The sequence below is a fragment of the Geotrypetes seraphini genome, chromosome 10 (genome assembly GCF_902459505.1).
Source record: "Geotrypetes seraphini chromosome 10, aGeoSer1.1, whole genome shotgun sequence".
NCBI classification, from domain to species: Eukaryota; Metazoa; Chordata; class Amphibia; order Gymnophiona; family Dermophiidae; genus Geotrypetes; species Geotrypetes seraphini.
The window spans coordinates 140,880,275-140,898,910 of record NC_047093.1 but is presented as its reverse complement, the minus strand read 5'-3'; the positions used below and the strand labels follow the sequence as shown (position 1 = coordinate 140,898,910).

Genomic DNA, 18,636 nt, shown 5'->3' with positions numbered 1-18,636 from the left:
GCATCCGCTGCCTCCATCTTAAACATGGCATTCGGTTTTCCCACCCCAAACCTGACTTCGGTGGCTCCTATGATATCGACAGCTCCCTATCACAAAGGTGTCTACAGCTTTGACTTTGCAAATCAGCCCTTAGAAATTCTGAATGACAAGTCCATTAATGCAGTGGGGGATAAAAACCAGGTGTGAGTTGTCCTCATGGCCTCCTCAGCACCATCTCACTATGTCTAATCTAATCTTTTTAGTGCATCACTCATACCTATACAGGCTCAAGGCGACTAAAGAGAGGGGAGAGGATGGAGAGGGAGGGAGAGAGAGGGAAGGAGTATAGGTAGGAGGGGAAGGGAAGGGAAGAGATAAGAGGGGGAAAGGAGTTGGGAGGGGAAAGGGAGACGGAGAAGAGGAGAGGATGCAGGAGATTAAATGTCGAACAGACAGGTTTTCAGTTTTCTTCAGAAGATAGTAACATAGTAAAGACCCAAATGGTCCATCCAGTCTGCCCAACCTGATTCAATTTAAATTTTTTAAATTTTTTCTTCTTAGCTATTTCTGGGCAAGATTCCAAAGCTCTACCAGGTACTGTGCTTGGGTTTCAACTGCCGAAATCTCCGTTAAAACCTACTCCATCCCATCTAAACCCTCCCAGCCATTGAAGCCCTCTCCAGCCCATCCTCCCCCAAACGGCCATATACAGACACAGACCACAGATGATGCAGCAAGGTTCAGTTCTGGTCATTTCTGGAAGTTTTTACTCCTAGAAAGGTAAGCATGGAGTGGAAAACTTGTTTGTAATTAAGATCTTTTGTGGATGGGAGATTTATTAGCATCCGGTTGTAGGTTCTGCGATAAGTAGACCACGCCATTGAGAAGAGCTGGATGAGTGGGACTGCAGAGTTTCCATGGAGCTTCAGAAACTACAACTCCCTGCATGCAATGTAGTAAAACCAGGCATGGATCAGCCCATCCCTGGATGTGGCAGTAGCACAGAGGATAGCTCGGGGATGGTCAGCTTTGTATTTTCACCCATCCCATTTGAATGCAAACTATATAAACCAGGGGTCTCAAAGTCCCTCCTTGAGGGCCGCAATCCAGTCGGGTTTTCAGGATTTCCCCAATGAATATGCATTGAAAGCAGTGCATGCACATAGATCTCATGCATATTCATTGGGGAAATCCTGAAAACCCGACTGGATTGCGGCCCTCAAGGAGGGACTTTGAGACCCCTGAAACCAAAAGTTAAAGTATGATACATGGTGTAGCCAAATGTCTTGGATCCAGCCTGGAGACTTGTTGGCCAGGCCCGGTTTTGGATGGGATTTGTAGTCCCTCCAGGTTCTATAAAGCAACAGGATATGATTGTTAGAAGTCCAGGACTGGACTAGAACCTGATAGCTTGGCTTGTTTGGATACAGAACAGGAGAGTACAGACATTTGGAAACCATTTCCAGAGGGGGGGGGGAAAGGTCAAAGCTGCATCTTTCTCTCTATCCCCACCCCATTTCCCTTCCAGGTTGGCTTTCATCCCTGGTTTTAGTTTGGTTTTCCAAACTCGAATGGTCTGCGGCCACTCCACCCCTTGCTTCTGCCAACCACCCTCTTGTCTTGGCTTTGGTTTCTGAGGTTTCGGGAGAGGGTGGCAGTGCAGACGGAAGAGGAGTAGAGGGATCCAGCTCTAGAATTTTTTAAATAGAAATTCTGTTACCTTTTTCCTTTGGTGAGGAGGGGGAAGAGGGGCAGTGGGTTCAATATGTTTATGTGACCTGTAGTTGCCAAAGGAGATCAGAAAGCAACGGTTTTCTTTCCGATGATTCAGAGACCCGACTTGTTATTTTTCTGCCGCCTTTCACTTCCCCATTTTAGCCTGAGATTAAAAAAAATATTTCATTTTCTTGACTTTAAAATATTTTACACTTGTTGAGGGTACAATGGGCAGGGAAGGGGGAATGACAAAGCACAATCTTTTCACCTCTACCCTGTCCCCATTCCCTAAATCCTACTGTTCAGCTGTCTGTGCTGTATTCATGTTTGAGGTGTATCAGTGTGACATCTGGATGTGGCTCTGATAACTATCTGCTCTTCAGCTCTCTGTGCTGTATTCATAGGGTTACCATATGGCTCTAGAAAAAAAGAGGACAGATTAAGACATCTGGGTTTTACTTCCATTGAAAGCAATCTGTCCTACTTACTTCCATTGCTTTTAGTGGAAGTAAAACCCAGATATCCTAATCCGTCCTTCTTTTTCTGGAGCCGTATAGTAATCCTATGTAGTCATACTTTTGTATATTATTATATGGTTGCAACCAAGAGTCCATCATGTTTGGCTGCCTATATCAGCGGTAGGCAATTTCGGTCCTCAAGAGCCGGAACCAGGTCAGGTTTTCAGGATATCCACAATGAATATATATGAGATGGATTTGCATACACTGCCTCCTTGAGATGCAAATCTATCTCATGCATATTTATTGTGGATATCCTGAAAACCTGACCTGGCTCAGGCTCTCGCAGACCGGAATTGCCTACCCCTGGCCTATATGGTTGGCATGGCAGAGAACTGACAACTAGGTGTTCAGTCATGGCTAGCGGGGGGAGCTCTAGCCACCCTCTTGGGCAGAGTGGATGTACCATGCAAGTTTAGATCTACCATAATTTACTGTGTTACTGGGTTATGAGCTAGGGAAGGGGTAGGCAATTCCGGTCCTCGAGAGCCACAGGCAGGTCAGGTTTTCAGGATATCCACAAAGACTATGTATGAGATGGATTTGCATTCACTGCCTCCTTGAGATGCAAATCTCTCTCATGCATATTTATTGTGGATGTCCTGAAAACCTGACCTGCCTGTGGTTCTCGAGCTAGGGTTACCATATGACTCCAGAAAAAGGAGGACGGATTGAGACATCCCAGTTTTACTTCCACTGAAAGCAATGGAAGTAAGGAGGACAGATTGGAACATCCGGGTTTTACTCCTGAATTGTTTTTACCTATTAAGAATGTACTTGTCTCCCTCTTTCTCTCTGTTCCAGTTTGTCTGTTTACGACCCCTGCATGGGGCTTTGATGATAGGTCCACTGTTCAGTTGTTTGTGCTGTGTTCCAGCTTCACAGGTATCCTGACCCAGGCCTCCACCCCTTTCCTTCCCCTTTTCTAAGCCCACCCTCCAGGGTTGGGCAAACTCTATCTAGTCACTCCCTGTTCCTGTTGAAGGAGAGTTGGAGTAGGATCTCTTGTGCCTTGGCTGCCTCTGACAGAGCCACACCCTCCTCTGCCTGTGTCTAGCTTGAGCAGAGAGACCATCTCTCTCACTTTGTCTTGCATCCAGCCCGGCGGAGACAGCTCTCTTGCTTTCCAAACCCAGGTACCTCCTACTGCCTGCTTCTTTTGCATAGAGATGGGATGTCGGCTATCTTTAGACCTGTCAGAAACAATTATAAAAGTAGACGCAGAGTTTCCTACAGGGACACTTTACAGAGAGTTGTGCAAATAGCGGCTGATTGCTTGTGAGGCTAACGGGGTCGGGTTACCATATGACTCCAGAAAAAAGAGGCTGGATTGAGATATCCGGGTTTTACTTCCACTGAAAGCAGTGAGGATGGATAGAAGAGACATCTGGGTTTTACTTCCACTGACAGCAATGGAAGTAAAACCCGGATGTCTCAATCTGTCCTGTATGGTAACCCTGAATTGGGTGCAGGAGAAGACAAGCACTTCTGCTACCTGGCACCAGAGGTCCCAAGAAGAGAGAAGGAGGGGGTTACTGGGGTTACAGAAAGAGAGTGCAAAACAGGGGGGAAAAAACGGGCTGGGAGAGGATCTCAAGGGATTATCTAGCATTAGAGAAAGATGGGGCTGGGAGGGACCTCAGGCGGTCATCTAGACTCGGAGCAATTCTCCCCCTAAGGAGTGGCTGGGTGCATGCAGTTTTTTTTTTCTTCCTGTGAGCAACAAGTTCTAAAAGCCAACAATTTTTGATCGGAAGTCGGGTTGGGTCAGTATTTTTTTGTGAGTGACCATATAAAATGTATGAGGGAACATACATCTAGAGTCAGAAGAAGATGGGGCTGTGAGGGACCTCAGGAGGTCAGCCAGAGTCTAAAGGGAATTCAGAATCAGAGAAAGATGAGCCTGGGAGGGCATCATCCAGATATCAGAGAAAGATAGGGCTATGAGAGAGCTCAAATGATCAACTAGAATCAGAAAAATATGGGTCTGGGAGGGACCACAGGAAGATGATCTAGAATTAGAGAAAGATGTGGTAGGAAGGGATCTCAAGAAATCATCTGTAATCAGAGAAAGATGAGGATGGGAGGGATCTCAGTAGATCATCTAGAATCAGAGAAAGATAGAGCTGGGTGGAACCTCAGAAGATAATTTAGAATCGGAGAAAAATGGAGATGGGCGGGACCTCAGAAGATCATCTAGAATCAGAAAGATAGAGCTGGGTGGGACCTCAGGAGATAATCTAGAATTAGAAAAAGATGTGGCAGGAAGGGATCTCAAAAGATTACCTATAATCGGAGAAAGATGAGGATGGGAGGGATCTCAGTAGATCTAGAATCAGAGAAAGATGGAGCTGGGTGGGACTTCAGAAGATAATTTAGAATCAGAGAAAAATGGAGCTGGGCGGGACCTCAGAAGATCATCTAGAATTGGAGAAAGATGGAGCTGGGTGGGACCTCAGGAGATCATCTAGAATCAGAAAAAGATGGGAGGAATTAGCTTATCTTTTGCCTCCTAGACATGATCCTACATAAGTAAACCCTGTTACAAATCCTTGATGTGTCAGGGACCACTCCCTTCCCTGGGTCATTGGTGTGGTTCTTGCTAATGTCTAATCTCACAGGTTTAAAGGTTTTTATAAATCAAATTTCAGAGTTTAGATTGGTAAGATTTAAGTTTGACTCAAATAAGATTGGTGGGAGAGACTTTTCAGCATCTTCTCTCTGGAGCAGAGAAGCTGAGTCTTTAGAAGTGTCCATAGACTCTCAGTTGTGTCAGATTTAAGAAGATCAGCCCTATTCAAATACGTTTGGATTTCTGGATTTTTCCAAATCCGTACTGGACACTGGATAATTTAGTTAACCATTATTTCTGAAGGGGTGTGCAGCCGCCACTGAGATGCAGGACAGATCAACACTTTGTGCCTTTTCACAGGGAAGAAGGAAAAAAAAAAAATATACAAATACAATGTGAGGGGTCAGTGACAGAGCCGGGTATTAGAACTGAGACACAGAGACAGAAATCACTCAAGAATCACACACAGAGAGACAGTGATAGAGCCGGGGATTAGAACTGAGGCACATGTGTATTCAAGAAGCCAGGTAGAAAAACTGTTCCCTCTATTGTCGAAAATTCTAAGTGTGGTTCTGAAACTCGGTCATCACGCATGTACCCCCCCCCTCCCCCCGCTCTACATGCAACATGCATGAACTCATAATACTGTATGCAGATGACGGTGTGAGCTTGCAGTCCCTCTAGTATGTCCCACAGGGGGAGCTCTGGTATGCATAGTCAGGGTCGGGAGGCCTGACTGGGTGTCTTCTTGACACCACTGAGCCCTGTCCCAAGATTGTTACTTTACAGAAGAATTTGAGTGCAAATCCAAGCACAGTGGTTTCTCTCTTGTCTCTTTGGAGCAAAGGAGCTGAGTCTTGTGCAAAAATGGGTCCATAAAGAAGATTACTTTTGATTCTTTTGAGGGCACTCTAAATTCTTTTGTTTCACTGCTGCCTTCTTCTACTTTATCATACTTTCAGGGTGTATTTTTGCCGTCAAAGTAATGCCCCTTTGTATTATAACTAGTGAAATAAACTTTTCAGCTGTTTGTGCTGTATTCATACTTTACTTGTGCCGCTGTGATGCAGGGGCACAGCCAGCTTTCCAATTATGGGGCAACCAGGAGTGACCTGGGGGTCAATGCATTAGTCTCTCCACCTTCTTACGTACAGTGTCCAAGTCGGTCCCCTCCTTCTTGGGCTGCTTCCTTCATGCTGCCAATGACAGGACTTCTCATGCCATCAGCCGATGAAGGCACGCTGCCAACATCTGCATGAATGAAGCAGTGCAAGGAGAAGGGGATCGGCTCAGGCACTGTATTTTTTGGCTGGCGGAGCCTTAGCATTCCCACCAGCAAAGGGAAAGGGATGCTGCAGTTCTGGAGGGGTTCCCAGACCCAACATGGGATGCGTCCCTCCCCCACCCCTGGCTAAGCCACTGGTATGATGCCTGCATAGTGCTTTAATGCATGCATGCTTTGAGTGACATCTGTATAGGTCTCTGATGAAGATCTGCTCTTCAGCTGTTTGTGCAGTTTTCAAGCTTTACTTGTGTGAGTCTCTTGCCCATATGGAGCTCTGATGAAAATATGCTCTACAACTGTCTGTGCTGTTTACAGACTTGTGTGAGTCTGATACCCACCTGAAACTTTGATGAAGATCTGGTCTTCACCCGTCTGTTATGTTATCAGGCTTATGTGAGTCTGGTGCCCATATAGAAACATGATGACAGATAAAAGCCCATCTAGTCTGCTCATCCGCAGTAACCATCATCTTTTTCTTTCTCTGAGAGAGCCAAGTGCCTATTCCAGTCCCTCTTGAATTCAGACACAGTCTCTGCCTCCACCACCTCTTCCGGGAGACTGGTGCTCCGATGAAGATCTCTTCAGCTGTCTGTGCTGTTTTCCGGCTTTACTTGTGTGAGTCTGGTGACCACATGAAGCTCTGATGAAGATCTCTTTCACTGTCTGTGCTGTTTTCAGACTTTACTTGTATGAGTTTCTTGCCCAAATGGAGCTCTGATGAAAATATGCTCTACAGCTGTCTGTGCTGTTTACAGACTTTGAGTCTGATGCCCATCTGGAACTTTGGTGAAGATCTGGTCTTCATCTGTCTGTGCTGTTTTCAGGCTTTACTTGTGTGAGTCTGATGCCCATCTGGAGCTCTGACGAAGATTTGCTCTTCAGCTATCTGTGCTGTATTCATGCTTTACTTGTAGTGTGATGCCTCCAGGGAGCTCTGATGGAGATCTGCTCTACAGCTGTCCATTGCTTTTTTCACATTGTTGAGCATTGGTGGTGATGCTCTTGTGGGAAGGAAGGGGAGCGCTAATGATAATCTGCACAGCAGCTCCCTTCCCTGTGCTCTTCCCTTTCAGGTCTATAAGTGTAAAATATTTCTGAGACGTAAAATACAGAATTTTGCTGTAAAAAATGTAAGTTGAAATCACCTAAGGAGTGTTTTCAGAACTATATTAATCTCTGCAACAATGAAGGACCTGGGCTAGGTGCTTCTTGCATGCTGTCATCCCCACTTCCACAGCCTAGCCTTCATCTGGCTGTTCTACACTGCAGTACTCTTTTTTTTTTTTTTTTATCAGTCCCTTTTTTCAGGCTTGGTCAGTGGCCTGCTTTCCACAAGAGGGGAAGGGGACCTACGTTGCGATCCTCTGGCTGGGTCTATGTTTCACCCCTGATGTTTGGAGTCTTATTCAGCATCTACCTTTGATTTCTCGGTTTAGAAGCTGGCAGCAGCCTTCAGTTTCTCAGTTCAGCCCTTAGTCATCAGGCAGGGTTTGGCGAGGAAGCAGCACACAGGATAGATATCCTTCCTTCCATCAGATGTCTGAAACCAGTGTGAAGCTAGATAAACTAACTTGTCCTAGCCCTATAATAATCAGCAGGAAGGCCAGGGACAAATTCTCCAGTTTCAAATTCTCCTGGGTCTCTGCTATTTCTGAAACCGGTTTCAAGCCGCATAATGAGCTTCTTCTGGTTCCTGTCAAGCTGTTTCTGAAACCAGTTTCATGACGGATAATGAGCTTCTCCTTGACCCTCTCAAGCTGTGCTTGAGCTCAGGAACCAGCTCAAGCTATTCTTGAAACTGGTTTGAAGCCCTCTCAAGCTGTTTCTGAAACTAGTTTGAAGCTGGATAATAAGCTTCTCCTGGACCCTCTCAAACTGTGCCTAAAACTGGTTCGCAGCTGGATAATGAGCTTCTCTTGGATCTTTTCAAGCTGTTCCCGAAACTGGTCTGAAGCTGCATAATGAGCTTTTCCTAGACCCTCTCAAGCTGATTCTGAAACCGGTCTCAAGCCAGATAATGAGCGTCTTCTGGACACTCTCAAGCTGTGCCTGAAACTGGTTTGAAGACAGATAATGAACTTCTCCTGGACCCTCTCAAACTGTGCTTGAAATCAGTTTGAAGTTGGATAATGAACTCAAGCTTGAAGTCTGATAATGAACTGAAGTTGGATAATGAACGCAAGCTATTCTTGAAACTGGTTTGAAGCCAGCTTCTCATGGACCCTTTCAAGCTGTTTCTGAAACGAGTTTGAAGCTGGATCTCAAATTTCTCAAGGTTATTAAAATTTTGATGAAATGCTAATCATAAATTATAAGCATTTTACAATAAAAAGGGGAACATTTATCATACTAAATAATGGCAGGCCAAAAACATGACAGACGTATAAAACGAGAGGAAAGTGGGGGGAGAACTACAATTTAAAAGAAAAAGAGAACATATATGGTAAAAACAGAAGGGATTGAAGGTTGATAAGTTGAAGGGGATCAAGTTAATTGAACAGGGCATTCACAGAATTCGTTCAGCATTCATATGCATCTTTAAAAAGGTAGCAGTTGAGGCTTCCCTTAAATTTATCTAAATTTTGTTCAGCCCTAATATGGGAAGGTAAAGAGTTCCAGATTGTTGGAGCTGTAGCCGCAAACGAAGATGCCCGACGAGTACTAATGAAGTTTAAAGATGGTACGTGAAGATGTTGAGAGGCGGGTCTTAGGGCTCTAGAGCTGTGTGTTTCACAGTGGTGTGCCCCGAAGAGATTCCAAAACTTTACTTTGGTTTTAAAAATTCTCTTCATAAGTATACTCTAGAACAGTGGTCTCAAACTCAAACCCTTGGCAGAGCCACATTTTAGATTTGTAGGAACTTGGAGGGCCTCAGAAAAAAATAGTTAATGTCTTATTAAAGAAACTAGTATTTAAACCCGTTACATTAAGCGGGTGCTAGAATAGATGTGTCTATCTGTCTTTCTGTCTCTCTCTGTCTTTCTTTCTGTCTCTCTCTCTTTGGCCGCTGTCTGTCTTTCTTTCTATTTCTCTCTCTCTCCTTGGCCGCTGTCTGTGTGTCTGTCTGCCTTTCTGTCTCTCTCTCTCGCTCTGTGTGTCTGTCTGTCTCTCTCTCCTTGGCCGCTGTTTGTGTGTCTGTCTGTCTTTCTCTCTCCTTGGCCGCTACCTGTCTTTCTGTCTCACTCTGTCACTTTCTGTGTGTGTCTGTCTTTCTGTCTCTCTCTCTCTCTTTGGCTGCTGTCTGTCTGTCTGTCTTTCTCCTTGGCCACTATCTGTGTATCTGTCTGACTTTCTGTTTCTCTTTCCTTGGCCACTGTCTATCTTTTTGTCTCTCTCTCTCTCCTTGGCCGCTGTCTGTCTGTCTGTCTTTCTGTCTCTTTCTCTCCTTGGCCGCTGTCTGTCTGTCTTTCTGTGTTTTTCTCTCTCTCTCTCGTTGGCCGCTGTCTGTCTGTCTGTCTTTCTGTCTCTTTCTCTCCTTGGCCGCTGTCTGTCTGTCTTTCTGTGTTTTTCTCTCTCTCTCTCGTTGGCCGCTGTCTGTCTGTCTGTCTTTCTGTCTCTCTCTGTCCTTGGCCGCTGTCTGTGTGTTTGCATGTCCTTTCTGTCTCTTTCTGTCCTTGGCTGCTGTCTGTGTGTTTGTCTGCCTTTCTGTCTCTCTCTCTCTCCTTGGCCGCTGTCTGTCTGTCTTTCTCTCTCTCCTTGGCTGCTGTCTGTGTGTCTGTCTGTCTTTCTTTCTCTCTCCTTGGCCACTGTCTGTCTGCCTTTCTGTCTCTCTCTCTCTCTCTCCTTGGCTGCTGTCTGTCTGTCTTTTTGTCTCTCTCTCTCCTTGGCCACTGTCTGTCTGTCTTTCTGTCTCTCTCTCTCTCTATCTCCTTGGCCGCTGCCTGTCTGTCTTTCTGTCTCTCTCTCGCTCTCTGTGTGTCTTTCTGCCTTTCTGTCTCTGTCTCTCTCTCTCCTTGGCCACTGTCTGTCTGCTTTTCTGTCTCTCTCTCTCTCTCCTTGGCTGCTGTCTGTCTGTCTTTTTGTCTCTCTCTCTCCTTGGCCGCTGTCTGTCTGTCTTTCTGTCTCTCTCTCTCTCTCTATCTCCTTGGCCGCTGGCTGTCTGTCTGTCTTTCTGTCTCTCTCTCTCTCTCTCTCTCGCTCTCTGTGTGTCTTTCTGCCTTTCTGTCTCTGTCTCTCTCTCTCCTTGGCTGCTGTCTGTCTGTCTTTCTGTCTCTCTCTTGCTCTCTGTGTGTCTGTCTGTCTGTCTCTCTCTCCTTGGCCGCTGTCTGTCTGTCTTTCTGTCCTTGGCCGCTGTCTATGTGTTTGTCTGTCTTTCTGTCTCTCTCTCTCTCTCTCTCCTTGGCTGCTGTCTGTCTGTCTTTCTGTCTCTCTCTTGCTCTCTGTGTGTCTGTCTGTCTGTCTGTCTGTTTCTCTCTCCTTGGCCGCTGTCTGTCTGTCTTTCTGTCCTTGGCCGCTGTCTGTGTGTTTGTCTGCCTTTCTGTCTCTCTCTCTCTCTCTCTCTTTCTCCTTGGCCGCTGTCTGTCTGTCTTTCTGTCTCTCTCTTGCCTTCTGTGTGTCTGTATGTCTTTCTGTCTCTCTCTCTCTCTCCTTGGCCATTGTCTGTGTGTTTGTCTGCCTTTCTGTCCTTGGCTGCTGTCTGTGTGTTTGTCTGCCTTTCTGTCTCTCTCTCTCCTTGGCCGTTGTCTGTCTTTCTCTCTCTCTCTCTCTCTCTCTCTCCTTGGCCACTGTCTGTCTGTCTTTCTCTCTCTCTCTCTGTCCTTGGCCGCTATCTGTGTGTTTGCCTTTCTGTCTCTCTCTCTCTCTCTCTCCTTGGCTGCTGTCTGTCTGACTTTCTGTCTCTCTCTTGCTCTCTGTGTGTCTGTCTGTCTTTCTGTCTCTCTCTCTCTCTCTCCTTGGCCGCTGTCTATCTCTTTCCTTGGCCACTGTGTTTCTGTCTCTTTCTCTCCTTGGCCACTGTCTGTCTGTCTTTCTGTCTCTTTCCCTCCCTCCCGTTCCCTTCCTGCGCCGCGCTCCCCTTCCTTTGTCCTCCCCCTTCCCTCAGCTCCCCCACCCCCTCTCTGCGACAGTGCCACCAGCCTCCAGCGCCATGGCAGCGAATAAACATCTTCATCCTCGACCTGCCCAATAAACTCAAATTCAGAGGTAAGGAGTGTTGGTTTGCCGCCGGGTGGGCAGAGAGCGTGGCTCCTGTGAGCTGCAACGGTGCTCTGACCCAGAGGGGAGAGTGGAGGCAGAGGAGAAGACCGTGCGACCAGGGAGCGGCAGTGGTTGTGGCCTTCCCTCCCCTAGCTCCGTAGCTCGGTCGCTGCCACCTCCTTCTCTCCCCAGTGTTAGTTCCGAACGTGTGCACACGCCGCACGCCACAAATTGAACACGGCCACCGTGGTGGTGGCAGGGATCACAAAATTGTAAGTGCGCATGTGTGCTTAAGGTTTTATTATAGAGGATGACAATTTTGCATGAGGTAAAATTCTTTATAAATCTTTCCTTTTGGCTAAGTCTTAATAATAATATTGTCATTTATAGCTAAAGAGACATATAATCAAGAAACTGTTTTATTTTACTTTTATGATTATGATAAACATACCGAGGGCCTCAAAATAGTACCTTGTGGGCCACATGTGGCCCCCGGGCCACGAGTTTAAGACCACTGCTCTAGAATAAATGACATGTATGTTGTACATAAGAGTCTGTCAATGTTATGAGCGGCTGTGTGCGTTAAGGATACAACCGCCCAGACAAGCATCATTCTTTGACGTGATTGGTCCTTGAAAACGAACGGCAAATAATTTTTAGTTTAGTTTTTTTTTTTTTAAATGCAGTACTTCTCCTAATTTGAACAACAAAGCAATCGAGGATTTTTTTTTGTTGGTTTTGCAATTTTATAATTTCATTTATAATGTGCCACAAAAAAAAAAAACATTTGCTCCGTTTAGCGTGCCGGAACTAAAAATGTTTGAGAGACACTGCTCTAGAGGGATCATGAGGAATGAGGAGCAGGTTCTTTGGTGTTTTGGGTTTTGAAGGAAAGAAGAGCTATTTTATATATGATTCAGGTATGGTATTTGCAACCAATGTGCACTCTTTAGGAAGGGGGGTGACGTGATCAAATCTCTTCGTGATAATTTTTATGGCACAGTGTTTTGTATCAATTGAAGGCGTTGAATATCTTTTTGACTGACGCCTTTATACAATGAATTACAGTAATCGAGCTTGGCTATAATGAGGGAGTGAATTACATAGAATGTTAAGGGACTGAGGGGTCTAGAATGCTTGCTAAGGATCTGATCTTTCTGAGTTTGAAAAAAACCAGTTCTTAACTACTGCACTAATTTTGAAAACGGTAGGATACTTTACTGTCTATTATTGCTCCAAGAATTGTAACTGAACAAATGGAAATTGATGGGTGTGTCATGAATGGTGACAGGAAATGTAAGGTGGATATTTTCTCTCCATGGGAAGAGAAGGCAGTTGGTTTTGGAAATGCTAAGTGAAAGCGTGTTTTCACAGAGCCATTTGCTAATTTTGTCTAATTTCGAGCTGATGAGGTTAATATCTGAGGGACTGGATGCGTCGATAGGATGGATGATTTGTATATTGTCCGCGTAGGCAAAAGCAGTGAGACCAGTAGACTGACATAGTGTCAATATAGGGGCCGGATAGATCCTTGTGGAATACCAAAGTTATTTTGAAAGGCTGATGATGTGGAGTTATTGAAAGAGACAACGGAGGTACGGTTTGAGAAATAAGAAGTGAACCAGTTAAGGATTTGCTCAGAGATCCCAACAGCGGCCAGTATTTGAAGTAAAAGCAGCTGAAAGATCCAAAGAAACAAGAATAAAGAGCTTCTCCTGGACCTTCTCAAGCTGTTCCTGAAACCGGTTGGAAGCCAAATAATGAGCTTCTCCTGGACCTTCTCAAGCTGCTTCTGAAACCGGTTTGAAGCCAGATAATGAGCTTCTCCTGGACCTTCTCAAGCTGCTTCTGAAACCGGTTTGGAAGCCAGATAATGAGCTTCTCCTGGACCTTCTCAAGCTGTTCCTGAAACCGGTTGGAAGCCGGATAATGAGCTTCTCCTAGACCCTTTCAAGCTTTTTCTGAAACTGGCTTCAAATCCTGGACCCTCTCAAGATGTGCCGTTTATATTTATATTTTGGAAGTCAATTTGGGGACAAATACATTTAGTTTTAGATTCAAATGTTCCACTATCATATGAGGCTATAATTTGTGGAACGATATTACATGTGAAACCCACTCTAGATAAATATAAGAGTTGTTTATTTATGATCCTGACAGGAATAGCCATTCAATTGATTACGAGTAACTGGAAGAATCATGATAGAATAAGTTACACTTTTTGGTGGGTGAATGTGTGCACTACTTACAGATATGAACGGATTAATGCAGAGTGTAAGGGATTTAGTGAGCTATTTAATAAAGTTTGGAGCCCATTGACTAAAAGTTGATGGTCTATTGTGTCAAAAGCAGCTGAAAGATCCAAAGAAACAAGAATAATGAGCTTGTCCTGGACCTTCTCAAGCTGCTTCTGAAACCGGTTTGAAGCCGGATAATGAGCTTCTCCTGGACCCTCTCAAGCTTTTTCTGAAACTGGCTTCAAATCCTGGACCCTCTCAAGCTGTGCCTGAGACCAGTTTGAAGCCATCTTGGCCCTTAGTTGGGAATGAGCTTTGTATGACTCACTGCTATCTTTTCCTGGAAATGGTTTTAATTTTTTTCCTTTCTGGGGCCTGAGAGCAGGCCTGTGTCTCTATGTCATATAAGGATTCCGGCTTGAATCCCTGCTTGCCTCGCCCTTTCTTTATAAGGGTTGCTTTTTTCGAACTCTGCTCAGGATTTTGTTTTCCTAATGGAAAATCTGGCTCCCTTCCCTGGGCTACAGCCTCTTCCTCTCAGTCTCTCTATCCAGCCAACATCTGGCTACATATTTTCTTCCCCTCCCCCCAGCAAATATTCCTCATCTGGACTGATCAAGCCTTCCTGCCTTCTCCAGCTGCAATCTAGCCGTCTCTCTCGTTCATTAGTCCAGTCTGGGTTGGAATGGGGGATGCAGAAAGTGGTCAGGGATCACATGAAGGGGGGATTAGACACTTCCTTTGTTCTGGTCTTATTCCTCTCATCTCTACCACAAACCCTGCTGAAATTTCAACCCCCCTCCCTGCCTCTTGTGCCCCTCAGCTTCCCTGCTCCCTCACTCTGAATCGTGGGAAGGGGGGGGGGGAGATGATAGGAAATGAGCACATCCCCTCCTGTCACCCCCTGGATCCATGCAACCCCCTTTCCCACCACTCTCAAGAATCTATCCATCCAGCATTGGCCCCACGGTGGCTTTTCTCACTCTCTTTCCTCTCTTTCTTACTCCTAAATGTACATTTTTTTTTCCAGCTTGCTGCAAAGGTTTTGAAGCTGTTTTTCATTTGCCTGGAAGGCAGCCAGGGGTGACTAGCTTAGAGGAGGGGAGAGAGTGAGGGCCTGCGGAGGACTGCTGGGAGGCCCTGGATCAGGCAAGCAGGCACTGGGACAGAGGAGGCTTATTTAGAAAGGCTCATATCGTGTTCTCTGCCCATGGAAAATAGCTTAATTGCATAAGGAAAGCAGACCACAAGAGCAAACAAAAACCCTCCAGACCCTGCAGGTTCCTCCCCCCCTTCCTTCTTCACATCTGCAAATCCTGGCTGCAACTTTAACCCTTACCCTACACTCCCCCTACAAAACTCACTGATCATGAGGACTTTTTGTGCCCTTCCCAAGATTTACCCCCCCCCACACACACACACACCACCACCACCACCATTGATGAGCCTCTGTGCCCCTCCCAGGCTTTAACCCTCTCTTCCCCACCACTAAGGATCCTCTGTGCCCCTCCTAGACTTTACCTCTCTCTTCCCCACCACTGAGGATCATCTGTGCCTCTCCCAGACTTCATCCCTCATTCTCCCACCACTGAGGATCCTCTGTGCCCATCCCCCTCTTTTCCATAAGGAAATATTTCCAAGTTGCATTGATATCTCTGCTGGGGCTGCTCTGTCCCTCTGTGGTTTGGAACTGTCTCTCTCCTAAGCCTTCCCTGTCTCCCCTGTCCTGGATATTCGAATTCAGGTTATCTGATGGATTTGGTGTAGGCCTCTGGAGTTCCAGCCTCCAGAACTGAACCCAATTTATCAAGTGAGATCTTGCCACTGATCTGCCGCCCTTAGGGTACAATCGCCTCCCTTTCCTGGTGGTTCTGCCTCTCCCTGTGCATCCTCCTGAAACAGAGAGTACTGTAATATAATTTCTACTGTATATGATATTTAATTTCACCCATATCTCCTCTTTCTCTCCAGCCCTGTAGGTTGTGCCACCATGCCCATCCAGCGTACTACCATGACAACCAACACCGGTTCTCTGATTAGTCCTGTGGGCATCATCCGTCTCCTGGAAGTGCTCTTCACCTGTGTGGCCTTCAGTCTGGTGGCGCACAAGAACGCCTGGTATACTCGTACGGGGGACTGGTGTATGTTCTCCTGGTGCTTCTGCTTTGCCGTCACTCTCCTGATTCTGGGAGTGGAGTTTGCCGGGCTGCAGGCCCGCATGCCAGTCTCCTGGAAGAATTTCCCCATCACGTTTGCCATGTTCGCCGTCCTCATGTGCCTCTCGGCATCCATCATCTACCCCCTCTACTTCTTGGACAAGAATCGAGGCGAGATGCGGGACTACCAGATTGCAGCCACCACTTTCTCCTGCCTGGCCACGGTGGCCTACATCTGCGAAGTCTCCATGACTCGCGCCAAGCCCGGTGAGGTGACTGGCTACATGGCCACCGTTCCAGGCCTGCTGAAAGCGGTGGAGACTTTTGTGGCCTGCGTCATCTTTGTCTTTATCAGCGACCCGCCAATCTACGACAGGCACGATGCCCTTAAGTACTGCCTGGCGGTGTATTGCATCTGCTTCATCCTCTCAGTGGTGGTGATCATCCTCTGTGTGGGCGAATGCACCGGGTGGCTGCCTATTGCCTTCGACAAGTTCCTCAGCGCCTACGCCCTCCTGGCTGTGCTCCTCTATGCCTCTGCCATGATCATCTGGCCCATCTTTAATTTCGATCGTAACAATGGTGGAACCCCCAAGCGGCCCAGAGGGTGCAGCAGTTACAGCCAAAGCTTGTGCATCTGGGACAAGCAGTTGGCTATCGCCATCTTGACGGCAGTCAACTTGATCATGTACGTTATAGACCTGTTGTACTCCGCCCATCTGATCTTCATTCAGGTGTAGACGGGTGGGAAGGAGAGCATGCCACTGGATCCTGGGACCTGTTGCCCCTTCCCGTCACTCCCTAGATGTATGTTTCTCCCTGCTTTTCCCTCTGCATGGCTTGCTTCTCTCCTTCTTGTGTCCTTTTCTGTAAATCTAGGGGCTTCTCTGGTACAAGAATGGTGAATAGGGAAACGCACTAGGCTCCAGCTAAAGTTAATAGTGACTGAGGTATCTGGCACGGTCAAATGTTGTGTTCTGTGATGGACGGCGAGGTTACTGTTGCCCTCTCCAGTGAAGGTCCTGGTTTCATCGCAGGAGAAACTCCTGCCGCTGTGGCTGCCTTGAATGTACCTGTCCTGCGTGCGTGCATTTGTGTATCTTTCCTGGGTGCTGAATGTGTGTTGTGGGGTGGATGTTTGTACCTGTGTTGTTCTTGTGTGTGTGTGGTATTGTCACTGCTCATGCTGTATTTATTCTAGTTGCTTTTCCTGCCCCCTCTCTCTTTTTAGACTCCCCCCTCGTCCTTGAGCATCTACCCAAAAGCCTTCAGTCCTTAAAGAAAAAATCCCAGTATTTAAATGGAATAATATTTCTGCAGAAAGCCGCTTTTCCCAGGTGAACAAATTTCAGATTGTACAGTGTGTTTTTGGGACAGTATTTGGGGAGGGGGGGAAGTATTTTGTCAGTAAGCTAACATGATCCTGTTGAGATAACTTAGGTTCTCCCTATTGGCTTCTCATGTCCCTGTGGAATTGTTAATTCTCAGCCTAATCTGCTCTTGTCCCAGTTTTAGTCTCTGGAAGATCTTTTAAAATGAGTAAAAATGGTTGTTATCGTACCCTTGCCCTTTAAGGAATGAATTTGCATATGTTGATGGAAAAGTAAATCTTGCCAACCCCAGCTTGACAATGTAGATCATCATCTCAGTTGAAAGAGCCAAAGGGAAAACAGTGTTGCCTAAGTTTCAATATTTTTCTGGAGGTCAAAAATTCCTGTCAGCCATGTTTTTAAAGGTAATGCTTGAATTCATATTTGTTTTTTGTTGATTTTGTTATGTTTAGCAGTAGCTGCTTTCACTGTCAATTTATACATATATATATATAAATATACTTTTTTTGTACTTTGGTGCCTTATTCCAAAAAAGCTTTGCAGCTTATCACTTTGAAATTGTATAAGTCCTTTTTAAAAAAAAAAAGATGAAATGGAAAATGATTTTCTATATGGTTCTGACTTGCTGAGATTTTTGTAATTTGCTTCTTAAGACATGGCAAAAGTTAAATACAATTATTACACAGTAAGAGTCTCACTGTCTCACTATCAAGTTTGGAGATCATTTTGGATGTGTAAAAGTGATGCCATCTCCTCCCCTGAAGTCTCTCTTCAGCTGTCTGTGCTGTACTCGGGCATTGGATGTATCAGGATGGTACCTTCATAGTGCCTCACTCCCAGGGCACTTGGAGCAGTAACCTGGCACAACTGCAGTTAAAATCTCTCTCGAGGAGCAAAGTTGAGGTGAGGTGGGATTGAGGGGGGATGGATGGTAGTAGGGGTGTTAATTTACACACATCCATTCAGATCATTTGAGTGCCGAAATTTCTTTAAAATATTTCTATTTGTGTGTAAAAGTAACATGTAAACAGTGGACTGCAAACAATGTATGTAATGAAACTGAAGCAAACTTTTTATCCCAGGACAAGCAGGCAGCATATTCTTAACGCATGGGTGACGTCACCGACGGAGCCCCGGTACGGACCTTTTTAACTAGAAAGTTCTAGTTGGCCGCACCGCGCATGCGCGAGTGCCTTCCCGCCCGACGGAGGAGAGCGTGGTCCCCAGTTTCTTCGTTTCCGCGGAGCGAAGAAGACGCATGTGTTTTCAACGGCCGTTGAAATTTCAGATTTTGCCTTCCCGCTCGCGAAATTCTTCCTTTTTTGTTCTTTTTCCCTTCGGGTTTCTTTTTCGTTATTTTTTTGTAAAAAAAAAAAAACAAAAAAACTTTATTTTCTTTTATTTTTCAGGCCGGCGGGGCCTGTTGCCACCATACAGGCCTCCGGTTTTGATTTTGCGGAGGCCGTGTTTCCCTTCATGCCCCCTCAGCCGGGCTTTAAGAAGTGCCAGCGGTGTGCACGCCCGATCTCTCTCACTGACCCGCACAATTGGTGCCTACAGTGCCTGGGTCCAGAGCATCGGGCTGACACCTGCACCCGCTGTGCTACTCTTAAAAAACGTACTTTAAAAAATAGACAGATCCAACAGAACATCCTGTTCGGTACCGGGTCTGCCATGGAATCGGCCGCGCCGTCATCGGCACAACA

The 18,636-nt window shown here is 46.0% G+C and overlaps 1 protein-coding gene across 3 annotated transcripts; it reads left to right on the top strand.

The window, feature by feature from the left end:
- Positions 1–706: 706 nt before the first annotated feature.
- On the top strand, positions 707–17,621 carry MYADM (myeloid associated differentiation marker). Of its 3 annotated transcripts, none has more exons than XM_033962002.1 (2): positions 707–759; positions 15,415–17,621. In XM_033962002.1, the coding sequence occupies exon 2, from the start codon at positions 15,434–15,436 to the stop codon at positions 16,337–16,339; it is 906 nt and encodes a 301-aa protein (XP_033817893.1). In that variant the 5' UTR covers positions 707–759; positions 15,415–15,433; the 3' UTR covers positions 16,340–17,621. The 3 variants fall into 3 exon arrangements, with proteins under 3 accessions (XP_033817893.1, XP_033817892.1, XP_033817894.1); XM_033962001.1 differs by lacking the exon at positions 707–759 and adding an exon at positions 3,190–3,349; XM_033962003.1 differs by lacking the exon at positions 707–759 and adding an exon at positions 11,103–11,212.
- The last annotated feature ends 1,015 nt before the right edge of the window (positions 17,622–18,636 follow it).